This window comes from Maylandia zebra, linkage group LG6 (assembly GCF_041146795.1).
Source record: "Maylandia zebra isolate NMK-2024a linkage group LG6, Mzebra_GT3a, whole genome shotgun sequence".
Lineage (NCBI taxonomy): Eukaryota > Metazoa > Chordata > Actinopteri > Cichliformes > Cichlidae > Maylandia > Maylandia zebra.
The window spans coordinates 35,793,256-35,818,097 of NC_135172.1; the positions used below are offsets into that span (position 1 = coordinate 35,793,256).

The 24,842-nt window shown below is 39.8% G+C and overlaps 3 protein-coding genes across 3 annotated transcripts; 2 read left to right on the forward strand and 1 right to left on the reverse strand.

Annotated features, from left to right (window-relative positions):
* The first annotated feature begins 3,127 nt into the window (after positions 1 to 3,127).
* LOC101476651 (keratin, type I cytoskeletal 50 kDa) lies at positions 3,128 to 5,382 on the forward strand. The gene is made up of 7 exons (XM_012918725.4): positions 3,128 to 3,720; positions 3,897 to 3,979; positions 4,089 to 4,245; positions 4,356 to 4,517; positions 4,615 to 4,740; positions 4,835 to 5,052; positions 5,149 to 5,382. The coding sequence occupies exons 1-7, from the start codon at positions 3,202 to 3,204 to the stop codon at positions 5,258 to 5,260; spliced, it is 1,377 nt and encodes a 458-aa protein (XP_012774179.2). The 5' UTR covers positions 3,128 to 3,201; the 3' UTR covers positions 5,261 to 5,382.
* Positions 5,383 to 8,466: 3,084 nt separating this feature from the next.
* On the reverse strand, positions 8,467 to 11,200 carry krt98 (keratin 98). Its single transcript, XM_004538973.3, has 8 exons — positions 10,781 to 11,200; positions 10,406 to 10,488; positions 10,124 to 10,280; positions 9,558 to 9,719; positions 9,334 to 9,459; positions 8,976 to 9,196; positions 8,766 to 8,788; positions 8,467 to 8,629 (listed from the first exon to the last, which is right to left on the reverse strand). Exons 1-8 carry the CDS (start codon positions 11,183 to 11,185, stop codon positions 8,529 to 8,531), a joined length of 1,278 nt encoding a protein of 425 aa, XP_004539030.2. The 5' UTR covers positions 11,186 to 11,200; the 3' UTR covers positions 8,467 to 8,528.
* Positions 11,201 to 20,836: 9,636 nt separating this feature from the next.
* Positions 20,837 to 23,999, forward strand: LOC101476066 (keratin, type I cytoskeletal 19). Its single transcript, XM_004538971.6, has 7 exons — positions 20,837 to 21,350; positions 21,766 to 21,848; positions 21,963 to 22,119; positions 22,255 to 22,416; positions 22,573 to 22,698; positions 23,297 to 23,527; positions 23,715 to 23,999. The coding sequence occupies exons 1-6, from the start codon at positions 20,928 to 20,930 to the stop codon at positions 23,519 to 23,521; spliced, it is 1,176 nt and encodes a 391-aa protein (XP_004539028.1). The 5' UTR covers positions 20,837 to 20,927; the 3' UTR covers positions 23,522 to 23,527; positions 23,715 to 23,999.
* Positions 24,000 to 24,842: the final 843 nt, after the last annotated feature.

The following is a 24,842-nucleotide window of genomic DNA, read 5'->3' on the forward strand; positions in this document are numbered from 1 at the left end:
TAAACCTATATTTTACTCACAATAGAACACAGAAGGGCAATGTTTTTCACTATGTAGCATCGGCTGTCTTCTTTTAACAGCAGTCCATGAACACCTGGCAACTGAGGAGAGCAGTTGTTGGAGTTTTGAGACAGGATTGTTGTCCCATTCTTGTTTGATATAGCTGCCCAAAGTCCTGGCTCTTCTGTGTTGTGCTTTTTGTTTCATGATGCACCTGATGTTTTGAATTGGTGAAAGGATTGGAATGAATGTGGTTTAGCTTACTATACTAAAACACATACTTTACCAAAATATGAAAAATCTTTGCCTGAAAAAGATATCAGCATTGGTGGTGCCTTTCCAGAGGCAAGCTCGCAGTTTCATGGCAACTAATCCTCCCCAGTGCAGAGATGCAGTCTTTCAAACTAAGCATTGATGACAAGCTGGACGGACCCTTTCTGCTTCAGTCCAGAGAATGGAGTGTTAATATTGTCCAAACAGAATGTCAACTTTCCATTTGTCTGACCATGGAACAGTTTTTCACTTTGCCTCAGTCCATTTTAGAATGAGCTTTGGTGGTCCAGAGAAGACAGTGGCTTTTCTGGATCATGCTCATATATTGCTTCTTTGTGGCACGATCCAGCTTTAACCTGTATTTGTGGCTGGCACAGCGAATTGACAGGATCATGCCTGCTTTTAACGCAGCACCACCTGAGGGTGATCGCAAGCATCTAAGTACTGATTTTCAGTTCCCTGTGCACAGAGATTTCTCCAGATTGTCTTTTTGATGATATTATGTGCTTTAGATGAAGAAATATTCAGTCTTAAGTTATACGTTGAGTTACATTAAATGTTTTTTTTTTTCAGGAGATTGGTGAACCTACACTGATCTGTACCTTTGAAAAACGCCTCTCTAAGATCCTCTTTTTAAACCTAATCATGTTACTAAACTGTCGCCAGTTAACCTAATTAGTTGTATTTTCCTCTACCTGTTTCTTTTTAATTCCACTTACTTTTCCAGCCTTTTCCTGCCCCCATCACAACTTTTTAGAGAAGTGTTGCAGCAGTCCAATTCAAAATGGACTCATATTTTCCTTAAAATAATACATTTCCTCAGTTTAAATGTATGACTTGAATTCTATGTTCTATTGTGAATAAAATAAGTGTTTGTGCTACTTTTCTTTACATTTGGATTTGCATCAATAGATCATCTTTTATGAAAAAGGGAAGTGCACTCTTGGGTGTAGAAGTTAGTGGTTATATTGGAGAATTAAAATCTTGGCTAATTGCTAACATAATGCTGACGGCAGGGGTGGCAAGTTTTAAAACACCTCCAAACTAACCAAACTAACTCTAATACTTCTTCATGCAATGTTTCATTCTAGCACAAGTAAGTAAAAATATTTAAGTGAATGCACTTTGTCATGTTGTGTAGCTTTCCATTGATTTCGTGATCTACAGATCAGTGAGTATGAGATTCCTGTCTGTGCAGGTTTTGCCTAATGCCTAAGGAAACATGAGCTGTTCATCATTTTGACAGGATTCTTGACAGCAGCCAATTAGCCACATTATTAAAATGTTCATACCTAGAAGTTAATAAATGTTCCTTTGTACTCTCACAGTAACAAATTTATTTTCATTCAAGTAATTTATTTATTTTTAAATCAATTGTGTTGGTAGTAATATAGTAAGTCAGCGTTACTGAATCACTTTCATGACACTGACGCTTGTTGCTAAAAATGTTCTGTCATTTACGACACATTATTATTTCTTTAACATTTGTTTTTCTGACCAATCTTTTTGCATGTTATACACTCTAAAATGTTAATCAGCAGAAAATCCAAAAATATATATTTAGCAAATGACATGAAGGGATGAACTTCATCTAAGTGATTCAAGTGCACTATTTGTTATGCTCTGTGCACATAAATTATCCTCTGTTATGAATAACCAGTCAGCATCTCAGATATAATTTACAGCTGTTTAGCACATGCAAGAGACAGCTTTGCAACTTGCAAATGATTAGCAGCATCTGGTTTTTCTAAGTAGTAATTGCTAAATCTACTGTGTATGTGCAAGTTCTGCAGCAGTCATTTCTGTGAGGCAAAGGGAAACTTTTTACTGGCTAGAAACAAAATAAAAGCATTGTTAGAATCATTTTCTACATTAAAAATGAAAAAAAGAAGAAAAGAATATAAAGACACTATAGAGTAAAGAGAAAAGGTAAATGCTTTGCAATTTTTCAAATAGATAGGTAAATGGTAGGTAAATGGTAAATCTAACATTTGCACCAGACTGATGTGGAACTGTTGAGCAAAATCCCCCAGGGTATTGTAAATGACTTAAAATTGGTGTGGAGAGATGGAAAGAAGCAAACAAGCAAGAGCTTGTTCAGGCATGATGCACACGTCAAAGTACAATGCCAAGAAAAGTCAATAACAAGCAAGCACATTTCTGGTGAGCTTTCCAGCAGTGCAGTGCCAAATCTTGAATAAGGCTAAGTCTTCTTTGACATCTATAATACTCTGCTAGGCAAACCTGCAGGCTATTGCAGGGCAAAATGAACAAACACATAAAAGATGATATTTTAAGGTAACATTGAGGGAAAAAAAGATGTGTGAGAATAAGTGTGCTGCTGGCTGAGAGTCAAGTAAAAAAAACAACTTGTGTTTGCAGTGCTTATTACCTTGGGAACAAAACAGGTGTGGCTTGCCTGGTTTGGCTCTTTTTTTCAAAAATTATGCTACAAAATTAATGAGGTCCCATCACCTGACAGAACAGTTTTAACTGTATAACTAACTTGAGGCACATGTTGATGGGTGTGGCTGTTTTACAATTTACACAACGTTCTGCAATAATAAAGATACTGGTGTCCTTATCCACAATAATATCGAACAACGGAATACAGAATAATATTGAATGAAATAATGACAATATTCAGCATGAATTGAAGCCAGTTGTAAAATTTGGATACCTTACAAATGCAGTAAATACTTAATCCTACTTTCTCCTTTTTATGATTGCACAAAATGCATATCTGTGTGAACACTTGGGCTGAACACCCATTTTAGGTAATGCTCCTCCCTTTGTGCCTGCATGACACCACCCACACTGAAGGCAGCAGCAGCTTTTTGCAGCATAAAAAGGGTCCAGCAGCAGAGCTGTGCATCTCAGCCATCTCCGTCTGTTCAAGGCAGTCAGACCACCTGAGCAACCTTCACAATGCTGTCTTTGTCAACATCCAATAGCAGTTATTCTGGGCGCTTTGGAGGTTCAGGCATAGGTGGAGGTGGAGGCAGTGTCCAAAGGATGTATGCTAGAAGCGTGCACGGTGGTGCAGGTGGACACGGAGCAAGAATTTCGGTTTCTGGTGGTGGTGGTGGTTTTGGTTTTTCCAGTGGAGGTGGTGGTGGAGGTTTTGGTAGCGGTGCAGCCTTTGGCGGCGGTTCAGGCTTTGGTGGTGGTGCAGCCTTTGGTGGTGGTGCAGCCTTTGGTGGTGGTGCAGGTTTTGGTGGTGGTGCAGGTTTTGGCGGCGGGGATATCAATGTTGGTGCCAATGAAAAGGCCACCATGCAGAACCTGAATGACCGCCTGGCCTCCTACTTGGAGAAAGTGCGCAAGCTTGAGAAGGCCAACGGTGAACTTGAGCTCAAGATCAGGCAGTTCTTGGAAAATAAGACCTCCCCTTCAGCCCGTGACTACTCAGCTTATGAGGCCACTATTGCTGACCTGCGAGATAAGGTATGTCACATGAGTAGTGAATCTGAATGCTACACCACGTTTTAATTTATTATGAAATGCATGAACTTTAAGAAGTTGCTTTTGAAATATAAGTCAGAATCAGTTGTTTTTAATGTTTGCACAAATATAAAGACATGTAGTAGTTATTTAAAAAATGGTATTTCATAATCACACAGATCCGGGATGCCATTTCTGTCAATGGAGGCATCTTTCTGGCCTGTGAGAATGCAAAACTGGCAGCAGATGACTTCAGAACCAAGTAAGGGATAGTAGTGGTTAAATGCTGTTGAACCTTGTGAATTTTTAATTTACACTAAACAAACACAGAACTGTTGAGATGAAATATCTCATCACTTGTGGCCTTGCAGGTATGAGAACGAGCTTTCTATGCGTACATCAGTAGAGGCAGATATTGCTGAGCTGAAGAGACTATTGGATCAGCTGACACTATGCAGATCTGACCTGGAGATGCAGATAGAAGGCCTCAAGGAGGAGCTCATTTTCCTTAAGAAAAACCACGAGGAGGTCAGTAGAAAACAGTGAACAGTCATTCAAGCAAATTAAAAATGGAACAAATTTATTCAACTGTACAATACAACCAACTCAATTAAAATACTGAACCATTTGTCCACCAGGAAATGGCAGCAATGAGAACCCAGATGAGTGGTCAGATCAATGTGGAGGTGGATGCAGCACCACAACAAGACCTGAACAGTGTTTTGGCTGAGATCCGTGACCAATATGAATCTATAACTGCCAAAAAAAAGAAAGAACTTCAAGCTTGGTTTGATCAAAAGGTAAGACTGAAGAAGATCTGATTTTCAATGCATAGATTGTTGTTCGAAGTTATTTAGTGATATATGAACTTTGCATTGAGTCTCATATCTGTTGCAGTCAGATGAGCTGAGCAAAGAGATGACTGCGAACACAGAAATTCTGCAAACATCCAAAACAGAAATCACTGACCTCCGTCGCACATTGCAAGGCCTGGAGATTGAATTACAGTCACAGTTAAGCATGGTAAATAAAATCATTTGGCTTTATTCGAACTCATTCACTAATCCCAGCTTCAGATTTTTGACAGATTTTCTTTACCCCTTCCTTTCTTCAATAGAAAGCAGGTTTGGAAAACTCTCTGGCTGAAACAGAGGCGCGGTATTCTATGAAGCTTCAAGGCCTCCAGATGCAAGTGACAGGCATGGAGGAACAGTTGATGCAGCTCCGTGCTGATATTGATCGCCAGAGCCAAGAATACAAGATGCTCCTCGACATCAAAACTCGCCTGGAAATGGAGATTGCAGAGTATAGGAGGCTGTTGGATGGAGAGGGCAGGTAAGAAAAATGAAGAATTCAGCCCTTTCACCATAAGCTAGTTCCGCAAATTTAAATCTTAAACTGATTTTAACACCAACTCTGTACTTTTCACAGCATCCAAAGCTCTGGATCTTCCAGCGTCACCAATAAAAAAGTGGTCGTGATCACTGAGGAAGTAAGCGATGGCAAGGTGGTGTCCTCAAGTACCCACACCACCCGTACCTAAACTGTCTCAAACAGCAAACACAGCACAACTTCTGGAGTACACAAATTCCACATCTAAGTCGCTACTACATCCTTCAAATACTAACGTGATGCAATAAAAGGCTCTCAGTTTGCTGACTTGAATTTTGTCTTATTTGTGTTTACTTAATTTCAAATGTCATGATAGTGACAGTTCCACAGTTTTTCATCAACCAAGAAGGTATTTTTAAAAGGTATATTTATATTTCATAAGGTATTTCATGACATTGGTGAATACTAAGATAATATTAGTATTTTGACAATATAAACTTGGCTGAGAATTAAATTAAACATAACAGCAAATATAAAGTTGCAGCCTGAGGCCATCTTGCTAGATAGAAAAGCTAAAAGTAATGATTACTCAGGACTGTGCCTCTTTTCAAAATTTCCATTATGACACATGAGCCTAAGATGTTTTATAGTCTTTAGAAAGAGAGCAATAAAGTAAAACATTTCTGAACCTGTTGAGTACACGATGACACAAAAACATTTAAAAACACGTTACAGTCAGCATTTAGACTTTATTTCATATTTGGAATAGAATAGAATAGAACAGAATAGAATGATCCTTTAATTGTCCCACAGGGGGAAATTTGGGTGTTACAACAGCCAGAAAGACACATATACAAACAAACAGTACACAAGACAGAACAGAAACATACACATTTTTTACATATTTGCATGAAGGACAATGGTTACCAAAAACTGAGTACCATACTGTTATTAAATTAAATAAAATTAAATACAGATAAGAGGCAATCCCTGGTTATAGTGTGAATCGGTTTATAAAATAGTGCAAGATACAGCGCTGATGTAAACATCTATGATTGTTGGGAGCAGTTCTGATTGTACTGTCTGACAGCTGCAGGGAGGAAGGACCTGCAGAAACGCTCCTTCATGCATCTAGGATGCAGCAGTCTGTCACTGAAGGAGCTCTGCAGTTCAGCAACATCTACATGCATGGGGTGGGAGACTCTGTCCATTAGAGATGTTATTTTGGCCAGAGTCCTTCTGTCTCCCACCACCTGCACAGGGTCCAGGGTGCATCCCAGAACAGAGCTGGCCTTCCTAATGAGTTTATCCAACCTCTTCCTCTCAGCTGCAGATAAACTGCTGCTCCAACATACAACACTGTAAAATATGACAGATGCCACCACAGAGTCATAGAAGCGCTCCCTGTACTCCAAATGACCTCAGCCGCCTCAGCAGGTAGAGTCTGCAATGACCCTTCCTGTAAAGAGCATCGGTGTTGTGGCTCCAGTCTAGCTTATTATTCAGGTGAGCACCCACTATCTCTATAAGAGTCCACTATCTCAATGTCCACTCCCTGGATGTTCACCGGTGTCAGTGTGGTGGGTCTGCATCTCCAGAAATCCACTACCAACTCCTTGGTTTTCCCAGCGTTGATCAGCAGGTGGTTCTGCTGACACCAGTCCACAAAGTCCAGAGTCCACTGTCTGTACTCTGAGTCGTCCTCACCTGTGATGAGGGAAAACGTGTGTATGACATCAAGAATCAACAAGTTTTTGTTCATTAAAATTAATGGATCTTCCCACCCCTAACATATGTGATGTGAGCAAAATGTTCACCATGTGGATTCTGATAGACTTCTCCGTCTCATTACACGTGATTAAAGCTGCATCAACCAACATTTTGCCACTAGGGGGCAGGGAATGTGTGCATCAACACTAGAAGACATTTGTCTAGGTTTTAGAAAGATCATTAAAAATGTAAGGATACTGATAAGCTAAGTGATGTTTTTTTTTTAAATGTGTCTTTAATATAGCAACCTCTGGGGTAAATGTTTTTGGTTCTGAACAGAAGTTGTCCACTGAGACAAAATGCCCAAAAAACCTAACTTAGTATATCCACAGGTAGGTGAACTCTAAAGAGACACAGTTGTTAAAGCGTGTAAGCAAACAATGTCTGTGCAATCAGAAGAAACAACATTATTATTATCATTGAATCTCTTTACTATAAACCGATCATTATGTCACTCCATCATTAACCCTCTCAAGGCAGGCTTTGCCGATTTGCAACAGTTAAAAACTAACAACCTGATTACCCCACATACATATTTTATGAGTTTTTTTTACTCAGAAGTACCACTGCAGGACTTGGTTGTGCATTAGCAACAAAAAGTTTAATTTGAGCCTGAGAGGGTTAACCCACTCTTTCCTGGCACTCCCTGTACCTACACCAGGCAGAAACTATTATTATACTCTGCAATTTTACTTCTAAGTTTATAAGAAGTAAAAAAAGCCTTGAGGCGACTTTTGTTGTGATTTGGCGCTATATAAATAAAATTGAATTGAAATTGAATTGAATTAATCAAGCTTTGTAGAGATGGGGTTGAGAATTTGTTTAGTACCTGCTCTAAACTAATTTTAACAGCTTGTTATTTTTTTCCTTGTACTTGTCTTCAGGAGAGATAAATTTATTTTTTGTCAGAAGAAGTGTCTCATATGTATAAAGGTTGTTTAGTTTGAGCTTACAGTTTTTTGGTACTCACTGAATTTGATTAACCAGGGGTTTAAGGAACAAGAAAAGACTTTACATTACATAAAACCCTATTTTGTCCACATTTATGATAAAATATGTTGGTAGTCAACATAGACTGAATGTAAAAAGACACTGATTTGTGAACCCCTGTTTTAAAGCCTAAATGTCTGTCTCTCTCACTGCATTTTTCACTCCTGACAGCTGGGATGGGTTCCAGTCCCATTACCCCACAACCCTGAATTGGAGAAGTGGTTGAGAAAATTGATGGAATTTCATTAAAATACTTCAACAGGCACCAACACAACATACATGACTTTGAGTGACTCAAATTTGCCGAGGCAAAGCTTAACAGACTGCTAACAGCTACAGCCACGTCAAAGTTTCCCAGCTGTCAGTCATAACCTCAAAGCCTGTCTGCTTAAATGAAAGCATTATTACAATTTAAAAGGGTGGCTTCTTAATAAAACCAACCCCTTTAAATTGTTACGAAAGGAGATTGGCTACAGAAAAGGGGCTTAAATTCACCTTAAAGCTGCAAAATTGACAGTTATTTCTGGTTTTTCATGTCATACATATGTTAAATAAAACCACACTGACTAATGCCACATGCACATCTACTATAAAGTGACAAAAGAGATGAAAACCTACATAATAATTTTACATTTATGTAGACGCCACACATGAAACTTTAATTCAACTGCATGATCTTTATTTTTTGATCATTCATCCCATATTCCACGAGCTTCTATCTATTCATCCCTAAGTTGACCCAGATTATCAACGGTCTCGTTGGTCTGCACCACCCTTCCATCCACAATTTTCTCCACCACTGTGATGACCTTTTTGACCACTAAAGAAAAGAAGAGAAAAAACAAACATGATAAATTCTCAAGACATTTCTTAAAACTGTATCTAATGTAAATTTATGATATAATTTGGATAATTAAAAAAAATGATACGAATGATACAAAAAAAACCTTTCTTGCCTTTTTTTGAGCTGCAATAAGTGCTGGTGCGGATGGGGGGTGGGAGAGAAATCATTAGTCTGAATCATTCATATCATAAACAATTTCAACAAAATCAACAAACGTAGATTTTTCCCCCTCTGTCTCTAATGTTCTCTCCCCTGACTCATGATTTTCTCATCATATTTTCTCATTTTTCTCCACTGCCTCTTTCTCTTCACTAGGTCTTACCTGTCATCCTCCCCATCCAGCAGCCTCCTGTACTCTGCAATCTCCATCTCCAGCCTGGTCTTGAGATCCAGCAACATGTCATATTTGTGCTTGTTGTCAGTGATACTGCTGTGGATCTGGGAAAGCTGATCCTCCAGGCTTTTGACCATATTCTGAAGGTTTGTTAGCTTCATGGCATAGCGTCCCTGGGTCTCTGCCAGAGTTCCCTCTAGAGATGTTTTCTGTTTGAGTTTCAGAAGAAAATTGTTCAGTGAATAGGCAGTCAGCAATTGTGTGACATACTGCAAACATTCCCGTCATACTTAATGGACAGATAAAATGACATCAGTTCCAGTGACATTAAACTGATGTGTGTTACCATGGTCAAATGGCCCTGCAGTTCAATCTCCAGTCTCTGGAGAGTGTTCCTCAGCTCTGTAATCTCTCTTCGTGTTGTGACCAGAACCTCAGTTTGTGTTTGCACTTCCTGCTCCACTTCTGCAATCTGAGCAGAAACACAACATCATAATATGTTTCACTCCAGTTGAAAGATCACTTCATGGAAATAATAATAATAATAATAATAATAACTTCACTTCTCACCTTGTTTTGATACCACAATTCGAGCTCTTTGCTGTTCTTTGCAATCACACCCTCGTAGTGCTGCCTGATCTCTGCTATAGCCTCGTTAAGGTCTCGAGAGGGAGAAGCGTCCACGGATACATTAACCTGGCCACCCATCTGAGTCCTCAGTAGAACCACATCCTGCAGAAGTCAAAGGGCAATAAAATTTCACAAAATATTTCACAAAAAAATCACAAATCCTCAAAATAATCTACCTGTTGTTATGATAGTCATGCGTGTTTTTGGCTCTAACACCCGCATGTGTGTTCATGTGTGTGTGGTGGGTGCGGGTGTTGAACAAACAGAAGCAATGAGGTAATGGAGAAAGAGAAGAATACATGGAAGTGTGCAGAGAGAAGAGGGGCAGCAAAGGGAAAAGGAGAAGGTGGCAGAGCTGTTTATAAAAGCATGAACCTAACACTGCATTTCCTCTGTATTATCAGGGGTAAAACATGGGTCATGTGTGAATTATGAACAGCCAGCCACAAAAGCTTGCAATGAAAAACAGATGTGATCTCATAAGGTTGCCCTCTCAGTAAACTCGCCTCTTCGTGGTTTTTCTTGAGGCTAATGACGTCTTCCTTCAGGGTTTCATACTGAGTCTCCAGATCCAGCCTCAATAGGTTAAGATCATCCGTTAGCTTCCTCAGACCAGCAATGTCTGCTTCCACTGCCAGTCTCATGGCCAGCTCGCTTTCATACCTGAGTGAATTTCACACAAAATGGCAGATGGACAAGTCAGCAGGTTATCACAATCAGAAGCTGTGAGTCAGACATGTGTACATGTGAATGTAGAAGGGTTATAAACATACAGAGGGCACACTCACTTCACTTTAAAATCATCAGCAGCCAGTTTTGCATTGTCAATGTCCAGGATGGTCTTGGCATTGAGCATGGAGGCAATACAAATCTATGAGTGGGCAAAAACACATGGAAACAGTCAGAAAACAATCAAGCTCTTACTTCAGGTAACAACATTTGAGTTCCTCTCTACACCTGTGCTGCTTCTCTGTGTAATTAACATTGTAATATTCAGGACTTAACTTAACTTATGGGTCAGTATCTAAGTCTTTGACAATGATGAATGAGCTCATCTAACTGAAAAGTTAGATACCAAAAGATACCTCTTCTGTTACACTTACAATGAACATTGACAAGCAGGAATTGCTCAGGCAGACTCTTATCTGTATCTTTTCTCTTACCTTTTCCTTCAGATCCTCGATGGTGGCGAAGTAACCCGAGTAGTCACGGGAGACCACGTTTCTGCTCTGGTACCACTCCCGGATCAGGTTCTCCAGGTGCTCATTCTCCTTCTCCAGCTTGCGCACCTTATCCAGGTATGACGCCAGACGGTCATTCAGGTTCTGCATGGTGGCCTTCTCATTGGCCCCAACATGGAGGTCGAGACCATCAGCAAGATTCAAGCTTGGTGTTCCACAGCTCATCTGGGATGAAGAGATACGGACTCCACGACCTCCTGCTCCACCATAGACACTCATGGTGTTCTGCTTGAAGCTTCTTGTCCTCATAGACATGTTGAAGGGTCTTGATGTGAACCAAGTAGGATAACTGGAGTTGATCTGCAGCTGAGTGCCTAACTTTGGCATTGTGGTTATATAGTTGCCAAAGTGGGATGGGCCTTGCATACGCTGAAAGGTAAGAATGCAGTTGACAGCTCAACCCCCCCACCCCTCTATGCAATCTCTCCATCACCATGGGTGTGGTGACCAGTGGGCAGGGGTTCATTCACCTCTTTTCAGGTCAAACTTGTGATTCCACATTTTGTTGCAACTCAGTGAAAGCACAGTGATAAGTTGAAAATTCCTTTTTCTAGATAATCCTTTCATCAGTTTGTTTTTTGCCCCCCCTTTTGTTTGCTTAGATGTTGGTATGAGAAAAACATACATTTCAAAATCCAAATCTGAATACTTTGTTTATCCTAGGGTGGAATTGCATTACACTGAAGTGTGGATATGAAATAAGAATGATATAAACTGCAGTTTGTTAAAATGTTAAATGTCTTGTTAAGTACTCCAGAGTTACAGAGAATGTATAAAACAGTGAAAGTTTAGGTTCTTTTAATCCTAAGAGACTGCAGTGTGTAGCTATCCTGTAAAATAGTCACTCACCCTACTTACTCATAGCAGTGACAAAAATAACACATACCAGCGATAATTTCACCTGTGTGGTACTCTATGTCAGCTGACGTTATTTTTGCCACATAAGCTTCTAGGCAATAGACAAAAGACTGTATTAATTAAAACTTACACAATGTAACTGTAACACAATAAATGAATGGATGTGTTTATATTTTAAGTGATCACACAGACAAGAGCATGCAGCACTTGTCTGTACAAGAAACTCCAAATTTCAGAACAGGAGAAAATACAAAGGGAAGGAAAATCTAGCACAGGGCTGATCCCGCGAGCCACCAGCAGTTCTGTGTTAATTAGCAATTTTAAATCTTGTTTGCTAATTTTTTTTTTAAATAAAAATGACTATTAAAATGTAATATATCTTAGGGTAGGCAAATACACAGCCAGAAGCTCAATTAAGTGATCATGCTAAGCTAAGAGGTTGAACATGGTAAACATTACACCTGCCAAACATTATCTTGTCACCACTGCCATTGTGAGTATGTTAATTTGCTGATGGGGCATCAAGTAAGATCCACAGAGCGAGACACTAAAACACAAACATGTCCTAAGTGGAATGTCTCTGGCATTTTAGAGAAAGTATACCTAATAGAAATTTATGTTTAATTAGCGCTTATAGCTGATTGTCTTATAAAAGTATTAGCAATCTTTTGGGCCCACAACAAGTAGGATACTGATAAATGTAATATGTTTCACTAATTGCATAAACAACTTGCAAAAGTAAGATGTTAACCTATCGAGAATGCGCCAGCTGGTTTTACTGGTTTGTAGTTATCAGGCCATACTCATGAGAGAAAACAATCACCTTGTACCCCCTCCCCCCACCAACCTATCATCATTCAGTCACATAGCCTGGCTGCCTCTCTGCCATCATTTGAGCTCTTCAGCTTCCTCATTCAGCAGTCACACCGATAAGCTGGGAGAGGCCAGAAAAAGGAATGAGTGATGGTTGATTTGCATCTAAGGAATGACAGTCAGTCTCAGTCTGTTTTGCAAGAGAGAAAGTAGCATTAGAAGCACAGAAACTACAAACTATATTTTTTAATAAATAATATTATTATTGATAAGGTGATTCCTGTTTTAAACACTTGACTTAGTAGTCCAATTTTAGACTGTGTTGTTTGTGTGTGTGTTATATCTCCGTTTAGCATCATCAACAAGTGTGACGACCTTTAAAAAAAGCTAATCTTGTTAGTATGCTGGTCTGGAGTATTCAGTTATGTGGTAACAAAATGCTTCAATCTTTCCTTGAGTGAAACTCGCATAAAATTCACCCAAAGCCCTGATTGTGCAAAGCTCAGAGAAACGGTAAAAAACCCCTGAGCTGTCATCAAGACTTTGAAAACTTTTCACATGACTGAGCTCATGTTGATTGACAGCAAAAAACTGTAACTATAAGGTACAAACAATGAGGATACAAGAATACCTTGTTCACATTGCAGTAAATCGTTCAGTTCTTAATGTGTTTTTTTATTCATGTCATCTCATCTAGTTCATTATTTATTCAATTTATTTTGACTGATTTTGAGCAACACAGTCAGTTTTGGAAAGTCAGCCTGCTTTCCCCAAAGCCTCGGGGGCTTAACAGCCATCCAGTGAAGAAGCAACCTGATAGCCTTGGTTGACCTGACGGACAACTTTTCACGTTACCATAATCCTTTCAAAAACTTTTCCTCAGGTCACTGTTGAAAGATCTTTTAGTTCAGTTTAACATGAGAATAATGTCGCACTTCCCGCCAATGCCTTGTGGTGTTACTACAGGTTCACTGATTTGTATATCTGATTGCATATCAAGGCACACTTGCATGCTTTTTAAAAAGTTGAAAAACTTCTTTTTTGAAAATAAGAGTTCATAGATGGTAACAGCAGCTGTTCAACGAGGGTAAATGTAATCGATTTATGGAAGAGTGAATTCCAATGTCACAGCATTATCAGTTTAAATCCCACTGATCCCAAATCTGAGATAGCAATGGATCTAAATGATTATATCGTATGGTTAAATGATCATCCAGTGTTTAAAGGGGTGGGCAAGAGAAGAATTTACAAGATTCAACTTTAGACCAATCCTGACCAAGCATGGGCTCACCACCTTCCATCAGCTCTCCACACCCACTTAATTTTGCTGTTTCAACAAGAAGACCAGGCAGACAGATCAAAAGGAACCCACATTTTGACTTGCAATAAAGATCCAGAGCTCCACTGTGCACCTTTTTTCTTTTTACTCTTCAGCTTCTTTTAGTCATTAAATCAGAAACATTCTGCAGCTGTCATTACATGTTGGATACTCTGTGCATACTTGCGAATGAGCGTGTGCTGAATAGTTACACACTTTGTATGTGACTCTGTGCGTCTCAGGGAAGAGCAAGACTGTGTGCCTGTTTTGTGACGTGATATTCATGTTTTAACTGCAAGATTATCTATTATTAAACTAATAATGTTACAGCATCAATTTCCTTTTATCATTGATTGTATTTATCTATCAGATGCCTCAATAAGAGAGGAAGATGATGACGAACTGTCTTTTGGAAAATTAAGTTTAGCATACCTGCTGCTCTCACTTTACACAACTTTCATGACCCCTTTGGGTGTGGCAGGGTGAGTCACTGAAAACATGCTTAATAATCTACACAGTGAGCAGTTCTGTGTGTGATACAAAAGTGATACCTTTGGATATCGCTAGATGGTGCACTTCTACTGAGAATCTCACCTGTATGCAGGGTGTGGCCCTGTGAGAGTACATTAGCCCAACAAGACCTTATCTGACCTTCTCCTTGTGTCTCTGTGTCTAATCTTTTTATGTTCTATTAGTTTCTTTATATATTAGATGTTTTTAGAATAGACAACAGACCAAGCATGTAAGCAGATGGAAGTTAAATTGTACTTTTCTTTCCTTCATTTTCTGCAGAGGGTAGCTTTAGGTGCACTAAATTAGCTGCACCTACCAAACGCTGAGGTAATTAAGTAGAATCCAGAAAGTGCTTGTAGTACTTTGAGAAGAGAAGAAGCTCCCCTTTAAAACATTGAACAGTGGCTTCACTGCTGGAATGAACCATGGTGGGTCAACACACTTCAGTTTGCTCAAACTACTGTTGATGAATGGACATGAGTGAGTCTATGCACAGCTGATGATTTACTGCATGATGAGAGAGGGAATATAAACCGAGCACACAAAATCCACCATATAGATATACACACAGGTTGGTACACTCACACTTTGAATTTTCAGTCAATAAATTAGCCCAGGACCTTTGTCAGAAATATTGCTGATGGTGTGGTACAGACCTGATAGTTAAAGTGTATCTGATAATGTCTGTGGAAGGGTGTGGTACATTTAGAGACTTTAAGGACTGTGTTGCTCCATACAGACTGTGATTCATACTTTCTCTGCAATGAGCTCCACTCCCTACTGTTTGTGCATTGTATATCTGTAACCAAGACGGAGTTGCATTCATAGCTAGACATTGAGGATGTTTTATTTATTTATTTATTTGTTCATATAACTTGGGAGCTCCCTAATAGATGATAGATCCAGACAAACATGCAATGACACTGTTCTCATTAATTACTGAGTTAATATTGACACACTCTGGTGCAGTAAGGCTGCACAGTATATCCTGCACAAATACCTTGAATTATTAAATTTGTATTCCCTGAAAACAACTGCACACCAGATGCTGAAACTAATAAGAATTACTTAATTACAGCTTTACTTTTGTTTTCAACCATGTCTTTTGTCCCATTGCTTTAGTTGTATTGCCAGCATCAGCATGGTAACATGACAATAATGAGCCTATCACAGACACTGTTTATTGTATTTTTCTGTGTTTACTGAGCAACCTCGACCTGAACAATGTTCCATTGATTAAGTGCCAAAAATCGCACTTCCTATCGTGGCCACTTGAGGTTAATTTAGAATGCCAACATGTGCTGAAATGCTCGAATTATGGCTTTCTGTCTGGCCAGTGCACTAATATCCTGTTGGCAAGCGAAACTGGAGTATTTGCATTCATGCAGGTCCAAATAGTACTTTTAATAGATGCACCGATACAGATTTCCGCATTTTGCCAACAAAGTTAGCTGAATCATCTAACACTTTCCTCTCTTCTGTTAAACTAAACTGCATCTTTACACACCAACGGGTGACATAACTGTGATCTATTAACCTTCCATGCATATCTTTACCTGTTAGTGTAGATGCTAGTTATCACAAATCACAAGGTGCAGCTGAATTTGATTAGTTTTGCTCTTAAATCAAAATACTGGACAAGTGAACATTTTGTTAAAACAGTGCTAAATGATTTCAGCAGTTCACATGACCTGGCCAGTTTGAAGAAGTCCCCGTGTCTGACACATGCATGTGTAAGTCCATCACTTGAGAGAATACAAGAGGATACACCATAATTCTGTTGTTAACGTTGCAGTTTGTCTACAGCGTGTTGTAAAAACCAACTCCGATGAATAAAATGCTTTGCAGGTATCAAATACAAGAGATGTGTTAAAAAACGAGTGTGATGAGATACATTTGATCTGGTGTAATCTACAAATAAAAAGGCAATAATTAAACTTTATTTGGTTCATGTGTGCAATAGATTTCAAGAGGCAATAAAAAAGAATAAAATGGCACTGATATGATATAATGTGCCAATTATTAATAAAGAAAGTAGCCTGGTTGTGAAAGACATGGGAACACCAGCCAACTGTCATTCTCATTGTACAACGAAACTGACGGCAAGGACACTTTGCTCGGTTATGTTCAGATAAAGGAATCCAAACCATCCAGAACACTGCAGAATACAATAGATAAGGTTCAGGTATACACAGTGACGCATGCACACTGCCATCCTTGTAGTTGCTATGCTACAAACAGTCTTCCAAATAGTGGAGTATTTTGATGTTTTGAGTCTACGGTAACTTTGAGGAGAACAGTGGGCTTCCTCTCATGTTCTTAGGTTGTGACTCTTTTTGTTTTAACATTGAATAGAAACCATCTCATTAGTCCTTACAGCTGAGAAAAGGAAACTGAACACAATGAATGGAGCACTTTATTGTTCCCCCTGTTACTGTTAGCTGCAAGTTTGCTTCACTATGCAGTCATTATTTGTGGTTTATTTTAGATGTAAGGACTTAAAACATGGGTAATGAATTTTAGTCTAAGAGCCACATACAGCTCAAATTGAGTTAATCTTGATCGGACTATTATTTTAAAAATAAGCATTTAAAAAAAAGTGCAATTTCATATCAGTCAGTCTACATTATTAAAACGAAATGCAACTGTGGGACCTCAATGAAAGACTGTAACATAGCCAGAAAACAGATTTTCATTCAGACGAATAAAATGAAGTTCAAGACTGCAGGTAGTAGAGTGCATTGTTGTTTCATGAACTTTTATCATGATATACACAGAAGAAAGAAAAGCAATACTGTGATAAAAAAATAGTCACAAAAGCTGTCAAGCAAGTCATGAAACAGAGTGTTATCTGAACAGGCTGCAGGTTGTAAACACTCTTTATCAGATGATCTTATCTTCATGTTGACTTCTTGGCAAGTAAGCAGTAAGCCAATTTGCCTGAGGGTTTTGAAGTAGGTGGAGGTGGAGTAATATTTTTACTGGATGAGATAGTAAATTACTCAGTATGAATAAAAGCATCATAAAGGACACGGTCAGACACCTTAGGATTGCCACAAAGGTAGAAGGGGCGGCTAACAGGATTTAAATGATTTAGCTTTAACTATTAGGCCACTGATGGAGGACTCTGGAGGATGTTTTAGTAAACATTGAGCATAGACTTTGTTCTCAATCATCATCAGCTTGATAACAAAAAGCTCATCAATTTGAGTTTGAAGCTCAGGTCTGAAGACATTGTCGTCACATGCATCACATCACCGTAGTGAATACATTGTAACTGAAGGTTGCATTGATATTTAAATAAAAATGGACATTAAGAAGAAAGGTGTCTGTGTGAGTCGCCTGTCATGGAGATTATAACCTGCTGTGAATACATGAGTCATAATTTGGTTTTAGTGAAAACACCCAGCTTGATTGACCAACCCAAGTCAGACATGAGGTCAACCACTCTGTTTTAACACGTTTCTAAAGTGTACTCATCTGTTTTGGTAATGAATCTGCCCGTACCTGCATATTTCTCAGCACCTGTGCCAGGTTTGATTCATGCTTTATCGGTTACAATGCCAGGAAGTCTCAGTTTAAAAATTTTTTTTCCAAGTGTTGTTTAGACAGCATGTTGTGTATAAGATCAGAGCTCATGAGAAACCTAGCACCAACTCCCCCAGGGTTTGGTGCATTTTTTCCCCTTTGAGCTTCCAGTGGGAGTTTTTTACATACTCACTGTGAGGATATTAGTTTAGAGGAATTATCTTTCATTCACTGTTTTCATAATATGAGTGCTGGCACGCCCGCTGAGACGCTACATATTAAAGGTGATTAAGGGTTATACAAATAGACTAGACATGTCTTTATCTCCACTCAAGTCAAGGGAAAACTGTAACTCACAGACACTTAAAGACCGTAAAAGGCTATAATAAACACCTAGTCTTTAACACTTAACAAAAACAAACTTATTTCAGCTATACAAAGGCTTATTTTTCTTAAATGGTGTTTTGGAAAAACAAAGTAGAACTGATAAGGAGATGAACTGATCTGCAGGATTAAATCTTAGCTGTTTTTAAAAGAATATGAAATACTGATTGCTTCATCAACCTGATGACGCAGAAGCATTCTGTTACTCATAAATACACATTGTTTCGTTGTTGTAATGACCCTCAGGGCTTTATTCAGACCTTCACAAGACAGTGACAGAGAGAACACTAACTTTAGTGTAACCACACCTTTGAATGTTAAGTTTGTCTAAATGTCTGTGCCTGACCCCACCCTTTGCATACAGGCTCTTAAAAAATAATCTATTTCCTTTAAAAGGACAAAAAAAACATCATACATGAGGAATGCTTTAACCTAAGTGCAAAAATGATTTGGAGATGGGGGCAAAGCGGACATTTTAAAATGTATGTTTTTGTTGTTTATCCTTTTGGGATACACACAGACATGCACAGTTGGGATCTTGGGCGTGCCGACCAGGCCTTTAACACAGACGTGAAGTATACACATTAAGATGCTGTCAAACTGATGGAAACAAGTGCATATTTGGAAGGTGCTTTATGCTTTAGGTTTTGCAGGGCACTTATACTTTCTAAAAAGACCATTGCGGTTTCTTACACATGTGCACTTTAAATATAAATATGCACTCTAAGCAGAAAGCTACTGCTAGCTGCTTGACTTTGACCATGCAAAGTTACTGCTGGTTGCCTAGCAGCTTTCCTGCACTCTGGCCCACAATTATATCTTTATAAATGTCATAAGTAGAATTTATAGTAAGATGCACGTTTCACTCCAATGCGCCTAATAAATTGTGCAATACTGATTCATTTCAAGATTTTAAGTAAGAGGGACTGATAGCTCTGTGGCTAGTTCTGGTCATGTGACCCGTGTCTTGCAGGCATTAACAACCCATCGAGATTTTTTTGCATCATATTTTGGGCATAGGCATGAAAGTGGCATTGCCGCGCTCGTCAAATAACATGACAAAAGTAAAAAAAGTAAATTAAAGCAAAGGTGAGTTCTAGTTTGAAGGTTAAAATGAGTATTAAGAGCTTCTAACGGTACAGATGTAGTCTAGACAAAAATCTGTATCTGTAATTTTTTAAGTAGCTTGTGTAACCCAGCTAAATATAGAGTGGCCAGATTCTGCCCCTTAAACAAAGTACAAAAGAAGCATGATTTACTTTTCCCTCTGACTGTAAACTGATCCCCCTGTGCCTCTTTCGTCTCCCCCAGCTGACACCAGATGCTAGAGCACAGAAACTGGCCAGAGCCCAACACTGAGATAATGACAACGCACACATGTGTGCACACTGAACCACCCACACATTCATGTGCTAACACATAAGTTGCTTGCACAATTTGTTGGGGCTCTGTGTCATCGCTCAAGAACTGTGACACAGTCCAAAACCAACAAAAAGAGCGGACACACACACGCAAACACACACGTACGCACGCACGCACGCACGCACACAAGCGCGTGCACACGCACACAGGATACAAGACTGAGGGGGGATGTTGTGTGTGATAATAGTGAACAATGGGTGCTGATGTATTCTCTTGACTGAAAAGACAGAAAACAATGTTAGTTAGTGGGTCAAGGCTGGTTTAATGCATTCAGCACCCAGTAACACATTTATTTATTACATATTCTTTTTATCTAACTGAGAGCCATCACAGTGACAAATTAACATGTTACTGAAAAACATTGGTCATAAATTAAATTAAATAGTCCACAATCATTTATTATTCTTTTTTGCCTTTAGAAAATAGCTGTTTAAAAACTTTACCTGTTCGGTATAGACAAATGCATGGCGTTACAGCAAAGTCTTTTGCAAACAGAAGATTAATCAAATTGTTCATCTGTAAAAAGCACTGTAAGGTTAAAGGCTGTGAGATTAAATGCTTCATTTGGACTAACTCTACTACAGCTTGATTTTATCATCAGTGGATTTTAAAGTGAAAGAGACTCATGGAAACTTTTGTTTTTGCAAAGTGCTCATATGAATGTTGACCTATGGTGGAACATTCATATGAGCACTTTGCAAAAACATCAAATCTGGAGCCTTTCCATTTACAGTGAGATACCAAATGGGTGGTGTGATCATGACTATACCGGCAGGTATTTATAAAAGCATACACAAAATGTATTAATACAAAAACGAACAAAGATATGCACACATACATACGGTACTAACAGTCCTCACACACACACACACGCACGCACGCACGCACGCGCGCGCGCGCACGCACACACACACACACACACACACACACACACACACACACACACACACACACACACACACACACACACACATTCCATAAGAGTTCCCTCACAGGGGTGTGCAGAAACCAAACCCTGGTCCTTAACAGAAAACAAATGTCGCTTTAAAGCTGTAACAGAAAACTCCCTGCCCAGTTCTCCACCTTGCCCCTCCCATTCAGGCCCGCCCCACACCAGCAGCACTATATCAACAGCCTGCCTCTCTCTATCAAACCCCAGAGTCCTGCCGCAGTCTACAGCTGTGTAACGGTTCTTTCTTTTTAGCGTCCTCTCTTGACCAGCAGACAGCCATCATGTCTATCATCAGACAAACCCGCACTTTCACATCAAGTGCTGCTCCCCAGAAGGCCCATAGTGTGTCTGGGTTCAGCCTCAGATCAACACCTCGCATCTCTGCTTCCAGTGCACGTTTTGTGTCCTCATCAGGAGGCATGGGGATGGGTGGCGGCATGGGGATGGGTGGCGGCCTGGGCATGGGTGGCGGTGGCTTTGACCTGTCAGGCGCCCTGGACCAGGGAACAGTGCGCCTGAACGAGAAGGCCACCATGCAGAACCTGAATGATCGTCTGGCCTCCTACCTGGAGAAGGTCCGCTCTCTGGAGGCAGCCAATGCCAAGCTGGAGAAACAGATCAGAGAGTACTATGAGAAGAAGGGACCAGCAGCTGAGAAGGACTACAGCAAGTACTGGGACATCATCAACGGCCTGAGGGACAAGGTATGTGTGTACCAGCTTAACTGCTTAAATACCAGAAAATTCAAATATCTGTTGTGCTGTAAATGGTTAACAAGGAAGCATTTCAAAAATCAACATACATGATAGGCATAATGACAGACTGCATAATCTATTGTGCTACTGAATACTTGGTGTTTTAGTGGACAGTTAACAAGTATGTATTAATTCCAAAATCTCAAATTAAGCAAGGAAAACTGACACATTTTGAGTGACACTGTGCGTGATCATTTAGTATAGCTGCAACACTTCAGACGGTGTTGCAGCACAGAGGAACTGCATGTTAACAGTTAACATAAGTATGCAAAGCTAGCAACAGATCAAAATCAAAACCAGCCTAAGCTAACTAATGTATAGTGATGTAACCAAAACTAACTCACAATGTTGTTCTTCTCTTAAGATCCATGCCGCCACAATGGAAAATGCCAACATCCTGCTCCAGATTGATAACTCCAAACTGGCTGCTGATGACTTCAAGACCAAGTAAGCAAGAACTGTTATAATTTTGTGGACTGACTGTCCTTGTAAGATTAAACACAATGGCTTAAAGTGGCTGTTGTCTCATATCAATGTTCTCTACTTTAAAAAAATGATTAGATTCGAGCATGAGCTGATGATGCGCCAGTCAGTTGAGGCTGACATTGCCAACCTCCGCCGCCTGCTCGACCAGACCACCCTGACAAAGGCTGACCTGGAGATGCAGATCGAAGGCCTGCAAGATGAGCTGGCCTACCTGAAGAAAAATCATGCAGAGGTGATTTATAGATATCTTGAATTTACAAGCCATCAGTTATATACAAACTGCTAGATGAATCATCTATTCTGTAGAGCTGAATAAACTGAAACAATCAAACAGATCTAAATCCCTCTTTTTTCTCTGTTTGTTCAGGAGCTGGCAGCACTGCGTTCTCAGCTTACAGGCAATGTCAACGTAGAGGTAGATGCCGCACCTCAGCAAGACCTGAACAAAGTTCTGGAGGAGATCCGTGCACAGTATGAAGCAATTACCAATAAACATCGTCGCGATCAGGAAGCCTGGTTTAATGACAAGGTAAAAAGATTTTCACATAAACAAAGTCATTATATCCCACACATTGCAAATGACTAGGTTTAGGCCTGCAGCAGTCTATCCTGTAATTAAACACAATCTCTGAAGCCAAGATGAGTAACTACTATCATCTAATTTTGTCTTTATTTCCTGCTTTAGTCGGCAACCCTGACAAAAGAGATAACCATCCACACAGAGACAATCCAGACGTCCAAGACAGAGATCAGTGACCTACGGCGCACACTGCAGGGCTTGGAGATTGAGCTGCAGTCTCAGCTTAGTATGGTAAGAAAAACATGAAACCCCATCTATTCACATCTCACTGATATTGCCTTATATGATCAAAATCCCCACATTGCTGTCTTGTCTAAAAGAAATGAAGAAAGGGACAATGACAGAGGGTGTGGAGCAGAGGGGAGGGCAGGAAAGGAAGGGTTTTTTTGCAAGAATGAAGAAGGAGAGAGAGCGAGTGAGCGAGATAAGAATGATTGGAGCAGTGAAGGAAGGAGGGAGGGCCTCATGGTCAGGAAAACATTTCACAGACATCTGTCCAGATTCTGGGAGACATAAAAGAGTTTAAAGAAAGCTGAAGGAATGCTGAACTGGATGGCTCAGAAGCTGTACTCCCACAGATTATCTGTGCTCAGCTGGAGTTAGTCACTGAACACTCCCTGCAACAAACACACTCAGGGAGAAAAAGACACATGCACTTAAATGCATTTGCCTTTTATACTTTCATAAAGAGAGATAAAACAGTATAGAAAAACATATATACCTAAGAACAAATATACCTAAAACACTGAATTGTTTGCACGTACAGATAACATGATTTAGGCATCACTACTTGTGTGCCCTAATTCTGCTTTTCCTCCCACTTTAACAGAAAGGGGCTTTGGAGAACACGTTAGCAGAGACAGAGGCTCGATACAGCGCCATGCTCGCCGGCTTCCAGAACCAAATCAACATGCTTGAAGCAGAGCTAGCCAACGTTCGTGCCAGCATTGAGCAACAGGGCCAGGACTACAAGATGCTTCTGGATATCAAGTCAAGGCTGGAGCAGGAAATTGCAACCTACAGGAGCCTGTTGGAATCAGAAGAGTCCAGATAGACACAGGTGAATGTGCTTTTGAGACTCCTTACGTGAAAATGCACTCATTTCTTGCACCGTACTTCTTTTCTCACTGTTAGACCAATTAGTACAGGTAAGTAATGTCTTATTTAACAAATACCACGAAGACTTGATGGGTTCCTGTAATAAAAGCTAGAAGCACAGCATAAATTTTTTTTTCTTCTTTTAACAGGGGGCTGAAGTACCACAGTCACAACCACCACTGTGTGCACTTCCAGCTAGGAGCTCCAGCTGGCAGGACAAGCTGTTCTTAGACACACGCACACTCACACACACACACATACTCCCACAAATAAAAGATTTTAAATGAGAGGAAACTGTACTGAAAAATGTTGGAAAAAAAAACTGTTTAAGAGTTCACGATCCAAGTTTGCAAATCAGAAGACGAAATTCCTGATGTACTGTGTGTGTTTGTGTGTGTGGTGTCTCTGAAAAATAAATCTGCCAGTGAATATAAGAGTTGTGTTGTTTTTGTCACTTTACTGATCTTTCAGAACATACTCAGGGTATACATTTTTCCCCCTCCATAACATTGCTCTGTTTATGCAGTTGCAATGGCAACCGATAACTTCTGGGAGGTGGGATATGGGCTTGTGGAAATCTGTGTTACGTAACAGCACTGCTTTCAGGAAAGGGTGAACAATGGTTAACAGCTCAGTGTGGAAAGCACTGGGACTTAGAGGAGAAGCCGGGCAGAAATCTATGGCAAACTTGATGTTAGAAAAATTCAAACATGACAAGAAACTCAAATGAAGCAAATGATCCCAAGTCTTACTCAGAGAAAGACACACCCAGATGGTTGACTAATCCTTGCCCCATGTGGGTTTTCAAAAGTTTTTATATGAAGTCTGTGTAACTACTGTCACCTGGAAACAAGAACACACACCGGCCAGGACAGAAACACAGAGTGGAAATACAAACAGCCTTTAACTGAACAAAGAGAGTCATTGTGCAAACACTGTGCTATCAGTACTGAACTCTGCCCCCTTTTATGAAGTCTGAGGGAAGCCAAATGACCAGTGTGGGCTGTCATGATGAAAAACTGTTAAGGGTGGGGTTGCTGCTAGCTTATTGTATGTTTCGTGTGAAAGAAAGAAAGAGAGACAAGATTTCTGCCTATTTGTGTGTGTGTGTTAAGTCACAGCCTCTCAAATTAGAGCGAATTCTCAAGTGATGGTGTAATGCTTGTTGGCAAGAAGAGAAGTGGATTAAATTGCAACTTCTACCCCTCTCTAAGGAGATTCTCTCACCCATATTTGGACCCATTTTTGTTGCACATCAGAGTCTGTCCACACTGGTA